At 46.1% G+C, this 21010-nt stretch overlaps 2 protein-coding genes across 4 annotated transcripts in view; one reads left to right on the forward strand and one right to left on the reverse strand.

Moving 5' to 3' along the window:
* TRMT5 (tRNA methyltransferase 5) overlaps positions 1 to 21010 on the reverse strand; it is a 276752-nt gene that overhangs the window by 23324 nt on the left and 232418 nt on the right. Inside the window, exon 1 of one of the 2 annotated variants that reach the window (XM_056547370.1) lies at positions 16483 to 16604. The exons of the other annotated variant lie outside the window; for it this stretch is intronic. Within the exon in view, the coding sequence (XP_056403345.1) occupies positions 16483 to 16487 (5 nt within the window). The 5' untranslated portion in view covers positions 16488 to 16604. Of the gene's footprint in view, positions 1 to 16482; positions 16605 to 21010 lie in introns of those variants that run through there. 2 annotated transcript variants of the gene reach the window in all.
* Positions 16530 to 21010, forward strand: part of SLC38A6 (solute carrier family 38 member 6) — an 88576-nt gene continuing 84095 nt past the window's right edge. For both annotated transcript variants that reach the window (XM_056547373.1, XM_056547374.1), the window contains exon 1: positions 16530 to 16788. In XM_056547373.1, coding sequence (XP_056403348.1) covers positions 16585 to 16788 — 204 coding nt within the window. In that variant the 5' untranslated portion in view covers positions 16530 to 16584. The remainder of the gene's footprint in view (positions 16789 to 21010) is intronic.

Raw genomic sequence — 21010 nt, forward strand, 5'->3', positions numbered from 1 at the left:
TGATAAGTACTGGAAGGATTAAGATTTTTAAATAGAAGTCATTTACAAATATGTTCAACTTTTGGGCACCAGTTCATTTAAAAAAAAAAAAAAAAGATTTCCAGCGGGGTACCCCTTTAACCACAACATTCTATTAGTCCATTTCTATTTTATTACCTCTACTATTGTGGTCAAAAAAACACCAATCTTAAGGCTGGAAACGACACTTTACATCAATGTTTCCCAACCAGGGTGCCTCCAGCTGTTGCAAAACTACAAATCCCAGCATGTCCGGACAGCCAAAGGCTGTCCGGGCATGCTGGGATTTGTAGTTTTGCAACAGCTGGAGGCACGCTGGTTGGGAAACACTGCTTTACATCCCTTCTCCCCCATTTGCAGCAGAGACATGGATGCACATATGTGGTCACTTACTGTTATACTCCAGGTCAAAAAGACTGTTTCTTTGTTGCACATTGTACTTTATGTTAGTGACAAATTTTGGGCGATAGATTCAGAGTTTATGGGAAAAAAAGAAAATAGACACTTTGAAAACAAAATAAAAAAATGTGAAAGTCTTGTGAAAGATGGTCATGCCACAATAAATTAGTTTATAATATACATTTGCATTATCTGGTAAGCAGCCTTTTACTTTAGGATGATAAAGTGTTTAGAAGTTTTGCAGCAAATTTTCAAGAAATGCTCTAAAACTGATTTTTTAGGGAATTGTTTACCGTGTTTCTTATATTAATTTTAGTCACAAAAAACACACTAGGGCTTATTTTCAGGGTAGGGCGGTTCCACGGTATTTACACACCCCCCCCCCCCCCATTATCTTCATGTGATGGGCACAGCTCTGCCCCCCAACATGCCAGACAACCTCCCCTTTCTTAGCAGATAGAAAAGAAATGATAAAAATAAATATTTTGGCCTTAACCCCTTAAGGACAATGGACGTACTCCTACGCCCCCGTTTCCGAGTCCTTAAGGACCGAGGACGTAGGAGTACGTCCTGTCCTTTCCCGGCCCCCTGCCGCTAGCCGGAGGGGAGCCGGTGCCCGATGCCTGCTGAAATCGTTCAGCAGGCATGGCGGCATATCGCCCAGGGGGGTCATTATGCCCCCCCATGTCGGCGATGGCCGCAGATCGCTGGACAATTCAGTCCAGCGATCTGCGGCGATTCCGGGTCAATCGGGTCTCCAGTGACCCGGTGACCCGGAATTACTGGCTGATCGGGGCCGTCAGAGACGGCCCCGAACAGCCAGAGCCTGCAGGAGTGAGGTGGCACTGGTGCCACCTCACGATCGCCCTGATTCGTCGGCCGGATTACCGGCCGACCAATCAGGGCGCCTGCTGCGGGTGTCACTCCCGCACCCGCTCCGCCCCTCTTCCGGAGGACGTGGGCGGGTGCGGGACGTGCACCCCTGGTGCTGGGGACCCCGATCCCCGGCGTTAATGTTGGGATCGGGGCCCCAGGAGCGACGGCGGCGGTGGCGAGACTGACCTGTGCGGCGATCAAGCAGCAGCAGGAGGTGAGTGACAGCCTCCTGCTGTTGCTTAGCAACAGCTCCCAGCATGCAATATGGGCATGCTGGGAGCTGTAGTTATAGTTGTAGTTAGGAGGAGGCAGACCACCACAACTCCCAGCATGCACTTATGGGCATGCTGGGACTTATGGTTTTGCAACAGCTGGAGGCACATTATTTCTATGGAAAAGTGTACCTTCAGCTGTTGTGTAACTACAACTCCCAGCTTGCACAAACAGCTTAAGTGCATGCTGGGAGTTGTAGTGGTGCATCTGCTGGTTGCATAACTACAACTCCCAGCATGCCCGTTGGCTGTCGGTGACTGCTGAGAGTTGTAGTTTTGCAACAGCTGAAGGCACACTGAGTTAAGTAGCAAACCAGTGTGTCTCCAGCTGTTGCATAACTACAATCCCCAGCATCCCCAGCCAAAGTAGTATGCCTCCGGCTGTTGCATAACTACAACACCCAGCATGCCCTTCCGCTGTCCGTACATGCTGGGGGTTGTAGCTTTTGCAACAGCTGAAGGCACACTGGTTGCAAAACACTGAGTTTGTTACCAAACTCGGTGTTTCACAACCAGTGTGCCTCCAGCTGTTGCAAAACTACAACTCCCAGCATGCACTGATAGACCGTACATGCTGGGAGTTGTAGTTTTGCAACAGCTGGATGTTCCACCCCCCCAATGTGAACGTACAGGGTACACTCACATGGGCGGAGGATTACAGTAAGTATCCGGCTGCAAGTTTGAGCTGCAGCAAATTTTCTGCTGCAGCTCAAGCTGCCAGCGAGAAACTACTGTGAACCCCCGACCGTGTGACTGTACCCTAAAAACACTACACTAACACACAATAAAATAAAAAGTAAAAAAACACTACATATACACATACCCCTACAATAAAAATGAAAAACGTCTGGTACGCCACCGTTTCCAAAACGGAGCCTCCAGCTGTTGCAAAACTACAACTCCCAGCATGCACTGATAGACCGTACATGCTGGGAGTTGTAGTTTTGCAACAGCTGGATGTTCCCCCCCCCCCCCCCCCAATGTGAACGTACAGGGTACACTCACATGGGCGGAGGATTACAGTAAGTATCCGGCTGCAAGTTTGAGCTGAGGCAAATTTTCTGCCGCTGCTCAAATTGCCAGCGAGAAACTACTGTGAACCCCCGCCCGTGCGACTGTACCCTAAAAACACTACACTACACTAACACACAATAAAATAAAAAGTAAAAAACACTACGTATACACATACCCCTACACAGCCCCCCTCCCCTCCCCAATAAAAATGAAAAACGTCTGGTACGCCACTGTTTCCAAAACGGAGCCTCCAGCTGTTGCAAAACAACTACTCCCAGTATTACCAGATAGCCACTGACTGTCCAGGCATGCTGGGACTTTTACAACAGCTGGAGGCACCCTATTTGGGAATCACTGGCGTAGAATACCCCTATGTCCACCCCTATGCAATCCCTAATTTAGGCCTCAAATGCGCATGGCACTCTCACTTTGGAGCCCTGTCGTATTTCAAGGCAACAGTTGAGGGTCACATATGGGGTATCGCCGTACTCGGGAGAAATTGGGCTTCAAATTTTGGGGGGTATTTTCTGCTATTACCCTTTTTAAAAATCAAAAATTTTTGGGAAACCAACATTTTAGGTAAAAAAATTTTTTTTTTTTTACATATGCAAAAGTTGTGAATCACCTGTGGGGTATTAAGGTTCACATTACCCCTTGTTATGTTCCCCGAGGGGTCTAGTTTCCAAAATGGTATGCCATGTGGTTTTTTTTTGCTGTCCTGGCACCATAGGGGCTTCCTAAATGCGGCATGCCCCCAGAGCAAAATTTGCTTTCAAAAAGCCAAATGTGACTCCTTCTCTTCTGAGACCTGTAGTGCGCCAGCAGAGCACTTCTCACCCCCATATGGGGTGTTTTCTGAATCGGGAGAAATTGGGCTTCAAATTTTGGGGGGTATTTTCTGCTATTATCGTTTTTAAAAATGTAAACATTTTGGGAAACCAAGCATTTTAGGTAAAATTTTTTTTTTTTTTTAACATTTGCAAAAGTCGTAAAACACCTGTAGGGTATCAAGGTTCACTTTACCCCTTTTTACGTTCCCCGAGGGGTCTGGTTTCCAAAATGGTATGCCATGTGGTTTTTTTTTGCGGTTCTGGCACCATAGGGGCTTCCTAAATGCGGCATGCCCCCAGAGCAAAATTTGCTTTCAAAAAGCCAAACGTGACTCCTTCTCTTCTGAGACCTGTAGTGCGCCAGCAGAGCACTTTTCACCCCCATGTGGGGTGTTTTCTGAATCGGGAGAAATTGGGCTTCAAATTTTGGGGGGTATTTTCTGCTATTATCCTTTTTAAAAATGTAACATTTTTGGGAAACCAAGCATTTTAGGTAAAACATTTTTTTTTTTTTTTTACATATGCAAAAGTCGTGAATCACCTGTGGGGTATTAAGGTTCACTTTACCCCTTGTTACGTTCCCTGAGGGGTCTAGTTTCCAAAATGGTATGCCATGTGTTTTTTTTTTGCTGTCCTGGCACCATAGGGGCTTCCTAAAGGTGACATGCCCCCCAAAAACCATTTGACGCTCCTTCCCTTCTGAGCCCTCTACTGCGCCCGCCGAACAATTAACATAGACATATGAGGTATGTGCTTACTCGAGAGAAATTGGGTTTCAAATACAAGTAAAAATTTTCTCCTTTTTACCCCTTGCAAAAATTCAAAAATTGGGTCTACAAGAACATGCGAGTGTAAAAAAGGAAGATTGTGAATTTTCTCCTTCACTTTTCTGCTATTCCTGTGAAACACCTAAAGGGTTAATACACTTATTGAATGTCATTTTGAATACTTTGGGGGGTGTAGTTTTTATAATGGGGTCATTTATGGGGTATTTCTAATATGAAGACCCTTCAAATCCACTTCAAACCTGAACTGGTCCATGAAAAATAGCGAGTTTGAAAATTTTGTGAAAAATTTCCAAATTGCTGCTGAACTTTGAAGCCCTCTGGTGTCTTCCAAAAGTAAAAACTCAAATTTTATGATGCAAACATAAAGTAGACATATTGTATATGTGAACCCAAAAAAAAAATATTTTGAATATCCATTTTCCTTACAAGCAGAGAGCTTCAAAGTTAGAAAAATGCAAAATTTTCATTTTTTTCATAAAATTTTGGGATTTTTCACCAAGAAAGGATGCAAGTTACCATAAAATTTTACCACTAAGTTAAAGTAGAATATGTCACGAAAAAACAATCTCGGAATCAGAATGATAACTAAAAGCATTCCAGAGTTATTAATGTTTAAAGTGACAGTGGTCAGAATTGCAAAAAACGCTCCGGTCCTTAAGGTATAAAATGGCCGGGTCCTTAAGGGGTTAAGGACACTGGAAATTTTCATTTTAGTCTTTTTGTTTTTCCTCCTCGCCTTCTAAGAGACATAACTCAGATTTTTCCACCCACGGAGTCAAATGAGCCACACAGTAAAACAGACATGTTCTATTTATTCTGTGTGTCAATACGACTAAAATGATCCCCATGTTTACATGCTTTACTATTACTGTACTACTTTAAAAAAAAACTCCTATAAAAAAAATTCAAATCCTAAACCCAAATACCATCCTCATATTCCAACCTCATATCCTGTCCTAATATCTCGATCTCATATCCCATCCTTGTTTCCTGTCCTCATATCCCATCTTCATATCCCGTCCCCATATCCCAACTTCATAATCCGTCTTCATATCTAATCCCCATATCCAATAATCATATTGCGTCCTCAAGTGGGGCTGAAGTAATGAAGATCTTGTAAACTGAAAATAAAAGGGGTGTGGCTTAAAGGGTGGGCATGTCTTTGCAAGATGAGGCATGGAATGCTTGGAGGGTGTGGCTTGCCAGCCAGACTGCGCATTTACCAGGAGATGAGGAGCTTGTGGAGTAAGGCACCAGAAGTTCCATACAACTGTATGGAACTTGAAACAAAAACCCCATCCTTCACATGTGGGGGGTAGGTAAGGGTTAATTTAACTAAAATATATTTTTATTTGACATATAAGTATTAGCCAAATATCTCCAGCCGTACGGAAGTTATGTGGGAACATACATTTCCCATAAATTTGCATTGGACTTTAAACAAAAAAAAACCCTGACCCTCAGAAATGGGGGTAGTTAAGGGTTGAATTAACTATCCTATATTTTAAGTGGACATATAAGTAACATGTGACCAAGTATTATCGAAATATCTCCAGCCGTTTGGAAGTTATGCAGTAACATATATTTCCCATTGACTTGTATGAGACTTTAAACATAAACCCCGACCCTGGCAAATGGGGGTGAGTAAGGGTTAAATTACCTATCCTATGTTTGTTGCTGACATATAAGTAACATGTGTGCCAAGTTTCATGTTAATATCTTTAGCCGTTTGGACGTGATGCTGGAACATACATACATACATACATATATATATATATATATACACACACACACACATATACATATATATATATATATATATACACAGTGGGGGACATGTATCAAAGATTTTACCCCTGTTTTGTGTTAACATTTTTGCACAAGCTATTTTTTTTTTGTGTCTTTTTCTGCGTACATTCTGGTGGAGCATTTCCTCCAGATGTGTAGGTTTCGGTGTACCTTGGAGTGACATATTTAGTACACACAAATTTATGAACTGCGTACACTTCATTTACCTGCCAGAAATCTTGCGCTATGGCCATATTTTTAACGCAAATATAAGCCATCTTGGGCTGCACGTAGCAAGATGATCTAAATCATCAATTTCATTTTTCAAAGAGTGGAGGTATGAGGAGATTACTATATTTGTGCTCAGGGCTTAAATTCGGGCTTGTGGTGGCAAGTGCTTAATACACAACTATGCAAAACCATACATTGACGTACCAAGCGGTTTGAGTTGTTCCGTACCTTACATACAAACCTATGTACCTATATAAAAGAATGACTGACGAAGCGGTTGAGTTGTGCCCATAACCGCGTATGAGGGCACGCCTATAGAGGGCAAAAATTCAAGAAGTAGAAATAATAACAACATTCCTTACCATAATAACCAACACCACAACTAGTCATATCTATCTTCCCCTAAACTGTTCTTGCTAGACTCAAGAAACCAAGAGAGTTGTTCCTGTCGGCTAGCGACCACATGGGGCAGTACCTGACTGAGAAGATATGGTGGTGTAGCCTACCGCGTCCGGCCCAGCACTGGAACAGGACCTGACTACGTGCTAGCTGATTCGTTCATATTGACATACTCACTGTGGTAATTGAAGAAAGGGGAAACCGATAAAGCTTGTCGGGCATAACATGTCCTCCTGTCCCCGCTGATAAGTGGCAAAATCTCCATTGTTAGTTTAGTGATATGAAGAGTTGACTGGACTGTGCCGTGAGTCATATCCTAACCTACCAGAATACGGTCATGAATATGGTCTCAGGAGTAATGACCTGCAGCGAACGACGGGCCTCCTCATCCTGACCACGCCTGCAGACCCGACAGATCTCAGTAACAATTAAAGGGGTACTCCGGTTCTTACACATCTTATCCCCTATCCAAAGGATAGGGGATAAGATGCCTGATTGCGTGAGTCCCGCAGCTGGGGACGCCCGCGATCATGCACGCGGCATCCCGTTTGTAATCAGTCCCCGGAGCGTGTTCGCTCCGGGTCTGATTACGGTCGACCGCAGGGCCGGCGGCGCAGCTGGGGATGCCCGTGATCACGTTTGTAATTATAGCTATCATGCCCCCTCCCGTAGGCTTGCATTGAGGAGCGGAGCGTGACCTCACAGGGGGGCGGAGGCGTGACGTCACACGCCGCCGGCCCTGCGGTCGACCGTAATCAGACCCGGAGCGAACACGCTCCGGGGACTGATTACAAACGAGATGCCGCGTGCATGATCGCGGGCGTCCCCAGCTGCGGGACTCACGCGATCAGGCATCTTATCCCCTATCCTTTGGATAGGGGATAAGATGTGTAAGCACCGGAGTCCCTTTAAGCCTAAGGACCATCATGCTTGCAGACAGGCATAAACAGAACCACTGTGTCCGCAGACATGACCGACCTCTCCATGACTATCGTACCTGTAGATTTGACAGGTCTTGCATGCCCTCGTGCCTGTGGAAGGCCTCTATGTGGCTATCGTACCTGTAGACTGACAGGTCTCGCATACCCTCGTGCCTGTGGATGTGACAGGTCTTTGCGCAACCGCTGTGCATGGAATGGCAGTCTGACTCGAACCTCGTACCTGTAGACGTGACAGGTCTTTGAGTAACCCTAGTGTCTGTGGAAGTGATAGCTGTTAGCGTGACGCTGACATGAGTGGACAACACAGATTAATGCGTGAAATAACCACCTATGAGTCGTGAAATTGTAACTCTATGACCTGTGTTAGGGAAACATTGACTAAGCTGTGAATCTCCCTGCAGGCGTGGCAGGTGGAGATGGTTTGCAACCCCTGGGTTCATTCATTTTTTATTTTTTTTTCCGGTAATGCAGGAGTGAATGGCAGCTGAGTGCCTGACATGATGTATGCATGGTGTAGTGGGATGAGACTAAGTGTATGCTGTTGTGCTGAAGAAGAGTCAGAACAGCATATGCAGGGGCCCCCACTGAAGACGTGTCAGACAGACGGTTGACCCACTGCCAATGTGTATCGAGTCATATTGCACTGATGCAGAGTCAGGAACAACAGACTTCACCAGGACCCGACTGAAGCGAGACAGACCTGAGAAACTTGGTTGGTGAGAGGATGTGCGAGGCTCTGAAGACGTGTCAGTAGCAGTGTCAGTGTGTGAGCAAGTAACTGTGGTGAGCAAACAAGAGTGGTGAAAGTAACATGGATCAGTGGGTACGTGTTGTGAAGTACATACATAAGAGTGTACATATTTTCCTTCATTTTTTTAAAAAAAATTTTAAGTGTGAGATCTGATAGGAGTCTCAACCGCAGTTACTCGGAGTAAGTCCATGTGGGCATAACATATGAGGGGTATGCCAACCATCTGTGTTTCGTGATGTCGTGCTCTGAAGAAGTGTCAGTAACAGCAACTACGCAGTGCTGCCCCCTGCAGACGTGGCAGGTATGACGGGGAAACAACCACCTATGTGTCGTGAAGTTGTTATTCAGAAGACATGTCAGTAACAACAAATAAGTAGCGCGTCTCTCTGTAGAACGTGGCAGGTGAAGTGGGTGTACACCACTTGTGTCGTGGTATGAATGTGCAGAATAACGTGTCAGCGACCACAATTTTAGTGCATGCTGTAGGACCAGTTAGAAGGTAACTGGTGAGCGTATGACAAGATACGGATGCTTCATCTGTGACTGAGCAGTTACTATGGTAACGAGAGTGTGGTATGTCAGCTACGGGGACCAATAGTCGGTACAGAAGTGTGTGCGGAGTGACTATTTGTGATTTTACCGTACAACCTGAGAATATCTGTACAACAAGAAGCTGCGAGCGTGTGTATGGTATGCCGAGTAAGGTTATGCGTATGAACAGTACTAACTATGAGCATGTGTGCGGTAACACAGTGAGGAGCTAAATACGACAACAGTTATGAGCGTACGTTCAGTGCAACCCGTATGCGCACATGTGTGGATGCAGCGGCACAAGTGAGTGCAGTATGACCATGACGGGCACAATGCGGTGCTAATGGTATGAGTATTCGGCACTTTGACTGTACTCACAGTGTGTGGCATGATGAGCGTATGTACTGTGTGCAACGATGGAACTGTACACACTGCATGGAAAACTATTATATGAACTGTACACAATACTATAGCTGTACTCACTGCATATAACATTGTGAGCGTGTGTGCTGTATAAGACAATGTGACTGTACTCCCTGTATGTAAGAGTATGAGCGTGCGTACTGTGTGTGGTACTATAACTGTACCCACTGTGTGCAGCACTGAGCGTGTGTATTGAATGCAACAGCAAACTGTACCCACTGTAAGTGACACCAAGAGCGCACGTAGTGTACACGGTACCACAGCTGTACCCACTGTATGTGACACTGTGAGTGTGTATTCTCTACCATGACGTAACTGTACTTGCTGCATGTGACCCTGAACATGTGTGTGCTGTAAACACTGCATAAAACACTATGACGTGTGTGCGCTATACAACACTGTAACTGTGTGCCCTGAATGTGCCACTAAGAGCGCCTGTTATGCAGGATAAATATTATGAATGTTTATATGCGGTGTGAATGCTTGAGCGTATGTGCAGTATAAAGCGGTGAGCGGTATAGTACTGACATAACGTAAGAGCAGTAAATGTTATGAGTGTATGCACCATATATGTGTTGCGTGCGGTGTGAAGCCATGAGCGTATGTATCGTGTGAAGCTACGTGTGGAATACATTCTATGAGTGACTGAATGGTATGAGTGCTATGAGTGACTGCATGGTGTAAACGCTAGGAGACTGCACAGTGTAATTGGTATGGGTGACTGCACAGTGTAATTGGTATGGGTGACTGCACAGTATAGTGGTATGGGTGACTGCACAGTATAGTGGTATGGGTGACTGCACTATATAAATGATATGAGTGACTGCGCAGTATGACGCTATGAGTGAGTGGACTGTATAATGATATGAGCGACTGCCCGGTATGATGCTATGAGCGGCTGCATGGTGTGGATGCTATGAGTGACTGCACGGTATAAATGCTACGAGTGACTGCATGGTATGAATGCTGTGGGTGACTGTGACGGTATAAATGCTAAGAGTGACTGCACAGTATGAAACGTTATGAGTGACTGTAAGTATGAAACGCTGTGAGTGACTGCGAAGTATGAATGCTATGAGTGACTGCCCGGTATGATGCTATGAGCGGCTGCACGGTATGAATGCTACGAGTGACTGCACGGTATGAATGCTGTGTGACTGTGACGGTATAAATGCTATGAGTGACTGCACGGTATGAAGCTAAGAGTGGCTGCACAGTAAGAGCGTTATGAGTGACTGTACAGCGGGCTGGACTGATCCCCAGCTGCACCCTTGTGGCAAGGCAGCCGGGGACCCCCAGCTGAGACACCCCCAACCTGGGCTTAACGTGAGTGATATAGCCTGTCAGCCTGTCAGGGCAGCTACGTTTCTGCCGGCAGGCTGCGGCTGAGCCCTGCCCCCGTGCACATCACGTGACTCGGCGGCAGCACCCTGGCAACAAGGAGTGCAGGTGACGCCGCGAGAGCCACAGGATTCCGGCGGGGGACAAGCAATGTGAGCACGGAACCGGGTTGGAGCTTAGCCCGGCCGCTGCTGGAAGCGAGAGACCCGGCCGCATGACCCGTCACGGCGTGGGTGGATGACGTCACCCGGCCAGCTCCAAGAGCGCTTCGCGGGGGAACATAGTTGACAGGGGCCGGCTGTCGCCGGAACAATAGCGCACAATTTCCCACGATAACCCGGGCCTACCGCAACCGCCACTCCTCTCTGGAAACACCACACGCGCCTGCCTGAAAACCACGTACGCCCCACCTGTATGTTGCGGGGGCGTTTTATAGTGGTGCCTCCTGCATGACCCCGCCTGTAGGGGGGGGGGGGGCGGGGGAATTCACACCCCCTTGCACAAATTCAACCTAAAGGCTTCCTACTTGCCCGCAATTTATGACACTCATTGCGCTTGATAAATTTAGCGCATCTGCTCATAATTTAGAATTCAGCAAAAGGGGCAAACTGCTTCTACCATACACAAATAATGATATATGTCCCCCATTGAGTTTTATATACCGATGAAACTCAAAAAATTTGAATATTGTGCAAAAGTCTATTGTATTTCATTAATGCAACTTAAAAGGAAAGGAAGCAGGAAGTGCTCCAAAATCTCCTGGTAGATCTCCTGGACTTAAAGGGTTACTCCACTCCCCCGCATCCGGAACATTGAGTTCCAAACGCTGTGTGCGGACTTCCTTGTTCACGCCTGCCCCCTCGTGATGTCACATCCCCTCCCATAGACTTGCATTTAGGGGGTGGGACGTGACGTCACGAAGGGGCGTGAAAACGGAAGCCCGCTCACAGCGTTTGGAACTCAATGTTCCGGATGCTGGGAGCGGAGTAACCCTTCAATGAAGCACAGAAAACCAACACCAGCAGATGACATGGCTCCCCAAATCATAGCAATTGGGGGGGGGGGGCTTTGGGGTTTTCATGAGCTGTAAGCCATAATCATCACAATTATGACAAATCACGGCTTAAACTATCTTGCTTTGCATGTAATGAGTCTCATATATTAGTTTCACCTATTAAATTGCATTACTGAAATAAATTAACTTTGCACAATATTCAAATTTTTCGAGTTTCGCCTATATATAGATTTGGGACTTTTGGCAGCTTTTTACATTTATGCCGTTCATAGTGCCGTATTAACATTATGTTTTAATAGTTTGGACATTTCTGCATACTGCAATACCAAATACACTGCTCAAAAAAATAAATGGAACACTTAAACAACACAATGCAACTCCAAGTCAATGACACTTCTGTGAAATCACACTGTCCACTAAGGAAGCAACACTGATTGACAATCAATTTCACATGCTGTTGTGCAAATGGAACAGACAACAGGTGGAAATTACAGGCAATTAGCAAGACACCCCCAATAAAGGAGTGGTTCTGCAGGTGGTGACCACAGACCACTTCTCAGTTCCTATGCTTCCTGGTTGATGTTTTGGTCACTTTTGAATGCTGGCGGTGCTTTCACTCTAGTGGTAGCATGAGACGGAGTATACAACCCACACAAGTGGCTCAGGTAGTGCAGCTCATCCAGGATGTCACATCAATGCGAGCTCTGGCAAGAAGGTTTGCTGTGTCTGTCAGCGTAGTGTCCAGAGCATGGAGGCGCTACATCAGGAGATGTGGAGGAGGCCGTAGGAGGGAAACAACCCAGCAGCAGGACCGCTACCTCCGCCTTTGTGCTAGGCGGAGAAGCACTGCCAGAGCCCTGCAAAATGACCTCCAGGAGGCCACAAATGTGCATGTGTCAGCTCAAACGGTCAGAAAGACTCCATGAGGGTGGTATGAGGGCCCGACGTCCACAGGTGGGGGATGTGCTTACAACCCAACACCGTGCAGGACGTTTGGCATTTGCCACTGGCACCGTGCTCTATACAGATGAAAGCAGGTTCGCACTGAGCACGTGACATGAGTCTGGAGACCCCGTGGAGAACATTCTGCAGCCTGCAACATCCTCCAGCATGACTGGTTTGGTGGTGGGTCAGTAATGGTGTGGGGTGGCATTTCTTTGGGGGGCCGCACAGCCCTCCATGTGCTTCCCAGAAGTAGCCTGACTGCCATTAGGTACCGAGACGAGATCCTCAGACCCCTTGTGAGACCATATGCTGGTGCGGTTGGCCCTGGGTTCCTCCTAATCCACGACAATGCTAGACCACCTCATGTGGCTGGAGTGTGTGAGCAGTTCCTGCAAGAGGAAGGCATTGATGCTATGGACTGGCCCGCTCGATCCCCAGACCTGAATCCAATTGAGCACATCTGGGACATCCTGTCTCGCTCCATCCACCAATGCCACGTTGCACCAGACTGTCCAGGAGTTGGCGGATGCTTTAGTCCAGGTCTGGGAGGACATCCCTCAGGAGACCATCCACCACCTCATCAGGAGCATGCCCAGGCATTGTAGGGAGGTCATACGGGCACGTGGAGGCCACACACACTACTGAGCCTCATTTTGACTTGTTTTAAAGGACATTACATCAAAGTTGGATCAGCCTGTAGTGGGGTTTTCCACTTTGATTTTGAGTGTGACTCCATATCCAGACCTCCATGGGTTGATAAATTTGAATTCCATTGATAATTTTTGTGTGATTTTGATGTCAGCACATTCAACTATGTAAAGACGAAAGTATTTTATACGATTAGTTCATTCATTCAGATCTAGGATGTGTTATCTTAGTGTTCCCTTTATTTTTTTGAGCAGTGTATAAGAGGAGGGGCTTATTCACAATGAAACTTTTGTTTAACTTTTTGTTTATTATTATTGCAATCTTTTTGATTGCTTTTACTGTTCAGTGCTATGCATAGGCATAGCACTGATAAAGACCAGAGGAGAAGATCACAGCAGACGGCTGGGAGCAGGTAAGTGAAGCTTCAGCGACCATCTTGATTCATGCATCCCACGGGTGGTCTGATGTATCCCGCCTTAGCTTCGCAGATACTTCAGATGCCGTGATCAATATTGATCAAGGCATCTGAAGGGTTAATGGTGGACATCAGCAATGTCAGAAAAGAGGAAAAAATTTTTATAGGAGGAAGGACTTATTGGAACTTTTTTTTACTTTTTGTTTTCTTGCAATCATTTAATTGCTTTTACGGTTCAGTGCTATGCATCAGTGGTATCTGCGATCTACTTCCCTGGTCTGCTATAAGGCAGACCAGAGGAGAAGATTGCTGCAGACGGCTGAGAGCAGGTAAGTAAAGCTCCGGCGGCCATCTTAATTCATCCAACCTGCGGGCTGTCTGACGTATCCCCACTCAGCTCCACAGATACTTCAGATGCCGTGATAAGTATTGATGAAGGCGTCTGAAGGGTTAAAGGGGTAATCCCGTGGGAACATTTTTTTTTAAATCAACTGGTGCCAGAAAGTTAAACAGATTTGTAAATTACTCCTATAGCAGCTGTATGCTACAGAGGAAATTCTTTTCTTTTTGAATTTCTTTTTTGTCTTGTCCACAGTGCTCTCTGCTCACAGCAGAGAGCACTGTGGTCAGACAGAAAAGAAATTCAAAAAGAAAAGAATTTCCTATGCAGTATACAGCTTCTAAAAAGTACTGGAAGGGTAAAGATTTTTAATAAAAGTAATTTACAAATCTGTTTAACTTTCTGACACCAGTTGATTTAAAAAAAATAAAAATAAAAATGTTTTCCACCGGAGTACCCCATTTAATGGTGGACATCAACACTACTGCTAATGTCCGGCATTATCGGTAAGTCCCCAGCTGCGGATAGCAGCAGAGCTCACCTGCTTTGAAGCGAGTGCTGCTCCTGTGCTCCTTTCATAGCCTCACTGTAAATGTACAGTCCTGTACACAAAGTCACTTGCTGCACTGTACATTTACAGCCCGTACGGGCGATCGTGGGGGGTCCCAGTGGGGTCCAACCACTGGGACCCCCGAAATCTCCCTTACGGGGCCTATCGACCATCGCATGAAGTTGCAGCTGACACAGAGAGCCATTTGACAATCTTTGGCTCTCCCAGAGAGATATATGAAGGGGGTGTGGCGGCCCCCGTTTTGGGGAGGGTCGTGACGCGCAGCTGTGCGAGAGCCAAGGCTCCGTACAAACGGAGCTCCACAGCGCTCAGACCCCCCCCCATCTAAATCTTATCCTGCAGATAGGAGATACGTTTTTCTGTAATGTAGGGCATGAGACTTGCCCTTTAAGGATTAATGGCAGCCCTGAGTTACAGCTGATGTTCGCCTTTATCCTTGAGGTCCTGAATGCTGATAGCAGCGGAGTGGCTCTGATCACTGCGCCTGGAGACATGGTGATTGCCGAATCCTGCAGCATACAAGTTGCTGTGCCCTAAATACTAGGGCCTTGTCAAGTTCATTGCATGTCCTCTAAGGGTTAAAGCATATCAGGATAATAGTCATTATATAACTTGCATATGGTATTATTCAGCAGATTTTTACTCTGCAGACTTTATCTATAATTTTCAGTTCTCTCAGATCTGGTGGGCGGCGCTCCTTACTCAGACCTCTATAGACTTGTATTGGCTTGTCTTACAGACACAGAGCAAAGCTGAACTGATTTTCAGACTGGAATACAGTCTCGCAGGAGAGGAGAAAAGTTTGAGAACAGGAAAAAGAAACATTTTGTCTGATAAGATATATGACAACGTTTCTTGCAAAGTTTGTTCACATGACGGATCTATTTAAAAACTGGCACACTGGTGTAACTGGGATAGTAAACTCACCCTAAAGTATATAATAGGGGTACTCCTGTAAAAACTATATATTTTTTTTAAATCAACTGGTGCCAGAACGTTAAACAGATTTGTAAATTACTTCTGTTTAAAAATCCTAACTCTTCCAATACTTATCAGCTGCTGTATGCTCCACAGGAAGTTCATTTCTTTTTGAATTTCTTTTCTGTCTGACCACAGTGCTCTCTGCTGACACCTCTTGGCAAATCCCTATAGCAAACCTATCCTACTCTTGACAGTTCCTGAGACAGACCGAGGTGTCAGTAGAGAGCATTGTGTCAGACAGAAAGGAAATTTAAAAAGATAAAAACTTCCTATGTAGCATATAACAGCTGATAAGTACTGGATGGATTAAGATTTTTAAATAGAATTAATTTGCAAATCTGGTTAACTATTAGGCACCAGTTGATTTAAAAAAAAAAAAAAATATATATATATATATATATATATACATACACAGTTTTTCACTGGAGTACCCCTTTAAGCCCTATAGGGGTGGTTGTAACGGCACCAGAATTGTGACTTGCAGCCAAATTGTTGACTGTTTCCAACAGAAACCAGCCGATCTGTAAATTCTGCGCTAAATAACGTGACCAGTTGTCATGATTTAGCGCAGAATTTACAGATCGTCTGAATTCTGTTGGAAACAGTCAACAATTTGGCTGCAAATCATAGGGGAGAATTATAAAAACCCTGCGCAGAGAAAGAGTGGAGCAGTTGCCCATAGCAACCAGATTACTCCTTTTATTTTTAAAATGCCTCTGAAAAATGAAAGAAGCAATCTGATTGGTTGCTATGGACAACTGGTCACACGGGTTTTGATAAATCTCCCCCATATTGTTGACCCCCCCGCCTGTGTGTGTCACCCAATGTGACGACTGTACATTTTCAGGAAGCAATGCACTAGAGCTAGTAAGGCACCACAAGTCCTCACAGCTTCACCTGGGTTTACGTATTCCTGGGACTTGTAGTGCCACAGAAAGACATAGCAGAGTCACAGTCCCGCTCACCTCATGCTGCTGGAGCTCCATGCTAGCGGTTACGTCATCACTTCGCGACTGAGGGCAAAGCCGGCAGCCACGTGACTCATCAGTGTGCGGCGCTGGAGTCACATGACCAGTGGAGTAAACAGGAAGGCGCAGCAGGCGGCGATCAGCTGCAGTGCCCGGCATGGCCTTGTGATCGCTCCAGACCTCATCGCCTCCTCTCAGGACCCTCATACCGGGATTACAATGCTCCGTGCTGAACACACTATCAATGCAAGTTATGGGCATCACGTGTCTGCTCAGGAGGAGAGCGCCCCCCTGCTGGGGAATGTAAGTCGTGCTGTATAGATCTGTGTAGCCTTGTCCTACTGCAGTGGTCTCCAAACTGTGGCCCTCCAGATGTTGCAAAACTACAGCTCCCAGCATGCTGGGAGTTGTAGTTTTGCACCATCTGGAGGGCCACAGGTTGAAGATCAGTGATCTGCAGAAGTTTCATACACAGGTGACCAATGTTTGTATGTGTCACTATGGTTTACTTCTCAATGGTCTCCAATCTGGGAGCCTCCAGATATTGCAAAACTACCACCATCAGTGAACACGCTGGGGGTTGTAGTTTTGCAGCATTTGAAGACCACTGACAGAGTTGATTTTGATGGTCGCCATTTTATAGTAGTAAGATTATTATGTCACTCAGGTGCCCAAATAGTGCCATTTATGCCTATAGGAGATAATTATTGGGGGTCCCATTGCCATTGACCAATAGAAAAGGGTGAAAGGATCTGCTGCTCCTCACTATATACCCCTGGCATAAGTGCCCTGGTCCCGCCTTGGTTTGTGTGACCTTCCCTGGCGCCCGGGTACTATCTCCCTCATGGGAAAAGATGACGGACAAGTAGGAATGAGGAAAACACTCTGTTAATTGTCATCCAGCATCAGTATATAAAAGCGAAGGGCGTATCTACCAATTTGGGGAGTTGACGCAACTAAATGGTTGGTGCAATAGTTGTAGTTTTAGCCAATAATAAAAAGTTTCAATTCTTCAGCAAGCGAGGTCAGCTACGGGGAAAAGAAACCTATTAAGAACAAACCTTGTTGATCACCCAATGATCACATCCTATCCTGTGGATAAGTTATAGATCAGTGTTTCCCAACCAGTGTGCCTCCAGCTGTTGCAAAACTACAACTCCCAGCCTGCCCGGACCCTCCCCCCACCGCCGCACTGCTCCGTTCCGCGCCCCGCACCGCCCCGGCCCCATTTCTTCCCCTATCCCCGGTTTTATAATTACCTGTTCCCGGGGTCCACTCTACATCTGGCTCCAGTGGCGTCCTCCTGAGCTGTCACTGTGCGCACTGACGTCGCGTCACGTCACTCGTCATTGCGCACATCGTAACGCAGGACGCAGCAGGAGCCAGAAGTAGCGTGGACCCCGGGAACAGGTAATTATAAAACTGGGGATGGGGGAGGCAATGGGGCCGGGGCGGTGCGGCGGGTCGGTGGAGGGGCGGTGGCAGTGCAGGTCATTATCGGCAAGGTAATTGCCGATACCGATAATGCCCAAAATCGTGATTATCCACCAAACCGATAATCGGTCGATCCCTACTCACTACTACATGGTGGCGCTTCCATCTATTGCAGTGATCTCAAAACTGTGGCCCTCCAGATGTTGCAAAACTTCAACTCCCAGCATGCCCGGACAGCCAACGGCTGTCCGGGCATGCTGGGAGTTGAAGTTTTGCAACATCTGGAGGGCCACAGTTTTGAGACCACTGATCTAGTGGTTTTCATGGTTTTGTTTTTAGAGTCTGCTTTGTATAGAGAACATGTATTTTTCATACTTTGCATGTCTAAGCACTGACTTTCTTATCATGGGAGAACAATGCTGAATAGCTGCCTGTGCAACATCTTTCATTACATTTCTGTACCCTCCCCCATCCACCGCTATAGACTGGGCAGAGAAGAACTTGACTGGGAGTCCTCAGGTGCCCCCTCCTCTACAGAAATATTGCATTACAACATGGACCTTCTGACCAGTCCAGCACGACATCGTGTGGATACACTATGTGCAGACATCTTATTTGTATTCTATAGTATCAGACCAGTTGTGTATATTCTGTACCATTCAGCAAAAACATGAAATGTTGTGCAGGTTCCCCTTCTGCCCCCAAACCAGCTCCGTCCTCTTAAGGCTTTGGGTTCCAAAAGACTGCAGAAGGCATCCTGTGATATGTAGCACCATGACGTTACCAGCAGATCCTGTTGTGACACATTCCACAGATGATCAGTCAGACTAAGATCTGGAGAATTTGGAGGCAAAATGAATCAGAGGAAAAGTGGATGGAAACGTCACTCCCCCAGGTGACAAAGATAATGTTGTCCTTGGTGAATTTTAGGGATCTACCGATATCGATTTTTTAGAGCCGATACCCTGGGAATTTTAAGGCCGATAGCCGATAACTTATACCGACATTCTGTGCATTTTAATTCCCCCCCCCCCCCCCAAATATCCTTGGTAAAATGAGGGTGTGTGTGCGGGTATACCCTGATAAACTGTTTCTGGCCCCACAGAAGCCGCTGCAGATCAATGATCTAAAACAGGCGCTTTAAATCAATGAACTACAGCGGCTTTTGCGGGGCCAGAGACCACTGCCGCCACCCGCTTCTCTCCCCTGCCTGTCCTGAGTCCAACCACCGCCGCTGCCCTATTGCCTCCCCCGTCCCCGGTTTTATAATTGCCTGTTCCCGGGGTCCGTGCTACTTCTGGCTCCGGCGGCGTCCTGAGCTGTCACTGTGCACCAGGCCACTGACGGTGACGTCGCGTTGAGGACATCATTGCGCAGCACACAACAACAGCTCAGGACACTGCAGGAGCCAGAAGTATAGACATAAGTCAACAGACAAATATATCAGGGAAGGGATATATATCAGGAGCCAGAAGTAGCGCGGACCCCGGGAACAAGTAATTATAATACCGGGGATGGGGGAGGCAATGGGGCAACGGCGGTGGTTGGACTCGGGACCCCAGGACAGGCAGGGGGAGAGAAGCGAGCTGTGGCGGCGGTCGTCTCTGGGCAGGGGGAGGCAATCGGGCAGCGGTGGTGGTGGTTGGACTCAGGACAGGCAGGGGGAGAGAAGCGGGCTGCGGCGGTCTCTGGCCTCGCAAAGGTAGCTGCATTTCATTGATTTAAAGCGCTCGCATTATTGGCAGGTTAGATGCTGATACCGATAACTTACAAAATCGTGCATATCGGTCGATATGATCAGCCAATCCGATAATCGGTCGATCCCTAGTGAAAATACACACACACACATATATACCCCAACAATAGAATTTCTACCAAATAGCCGCAAGGATGCAGTATAAAATATAACTTTTACTAGATTTCATATAAAATTTACAGAAATACAATAATCCAAAGAAAAATATTTACAATAAATGCATAAAGAATCTTCAGCAATTGATTACAAGTCCAAGATATACTTGTTTGATGAACATTTTTTTATTGTCTGCTAAACTGACCGACTGGGAGGGAGTAAGGATACAGGTGAGTAACCTGACCATAAATATCCCTACCTTATACAATCCTTACCCTTACTGAAAATAAGTGTGGATAGGGATTAGGGATACACCAACCACCACATATATGGATATAAAAGTATTTAAGTCTCATACTCCGTATTCCTGCGTTTCTCCCATATATATTTGAGATGGGTTCATCAGGGGTGGAGGAGAATATAAACACATCACTAAGATGTTAATATGAAGATATAGACGCTGAAGACAACAATAGTAACTACGGCTGGGCGGTATGACCAAATAAGTGTATCATGGTATGTTTGTAAATTATGGCGGTTCTACGGTATATAATTATTTTTTTTTATCAGGTTTTTAACCCTTATTTTGTAAAGCTGTACTGAGCATGTCTGGCATTTCTTAAGGAATTCACTATTGCCAAGTCCCTTTTGTGGTTAGAAGAGCTCTGCACCCGGGGCCCTAGAGCTAAATTGAAATTGTCTTTGTTCTGCGATCACCTGACGAAAGACCTATCTTTTAGCTCCCCTCTCTACCAACATTAATGGGAAAAAGAGTTGGGCCATCCAACTGACTGACTATCTCTGCCACCATGTTCTCCAGTGTTCCCACGGCTTCTCTCGCTGCATTAAATTACAGAAAAACCAATTAAAATGACTCAATAGATGGTACAAAACTGATGTGGGTACACTCTCTCATATCTGGTGATCATGCTCCATCATCCAACGTTTTTGGAGGGATGTCGAAAATGCCATGAATGCAGTTTACAACAGCTCTATTAGATTGTCCATGGAACCTGTTGCCAAAGCTCTTCCGACACCCACGCTCAAACCTTCTACTAGGTCTCTCTACATGATAGTGGCTGCTAAGACCCTCGTCACCCAGCGCCACACAACCCCTCCTTCTAAGTCAATGGTTAGAAAAACTGAACCAAATTTGTAAGATTGAGGAAATGACCAGATGGCACTCTCTTACTCATGACAAATTTAAGACAAAACAATATGGGGCCCGTGGATCGCCTA

The sequence above is a fragment of the Hyla sarda genome, chromosome 11, assembly GCF_029499605.1.
Source record: "Hyla sarda isolate aHylSar1 chromosome 11, aHylSar1.hap1, whole genome shotgun sequence".
Classification (NCBI taxonomy): domain Eukaryota; kingdom Metazoa; phylum Chordata; class Amphibia; order Anura; family Hylidae; genus Hyla; species Hyla sarda.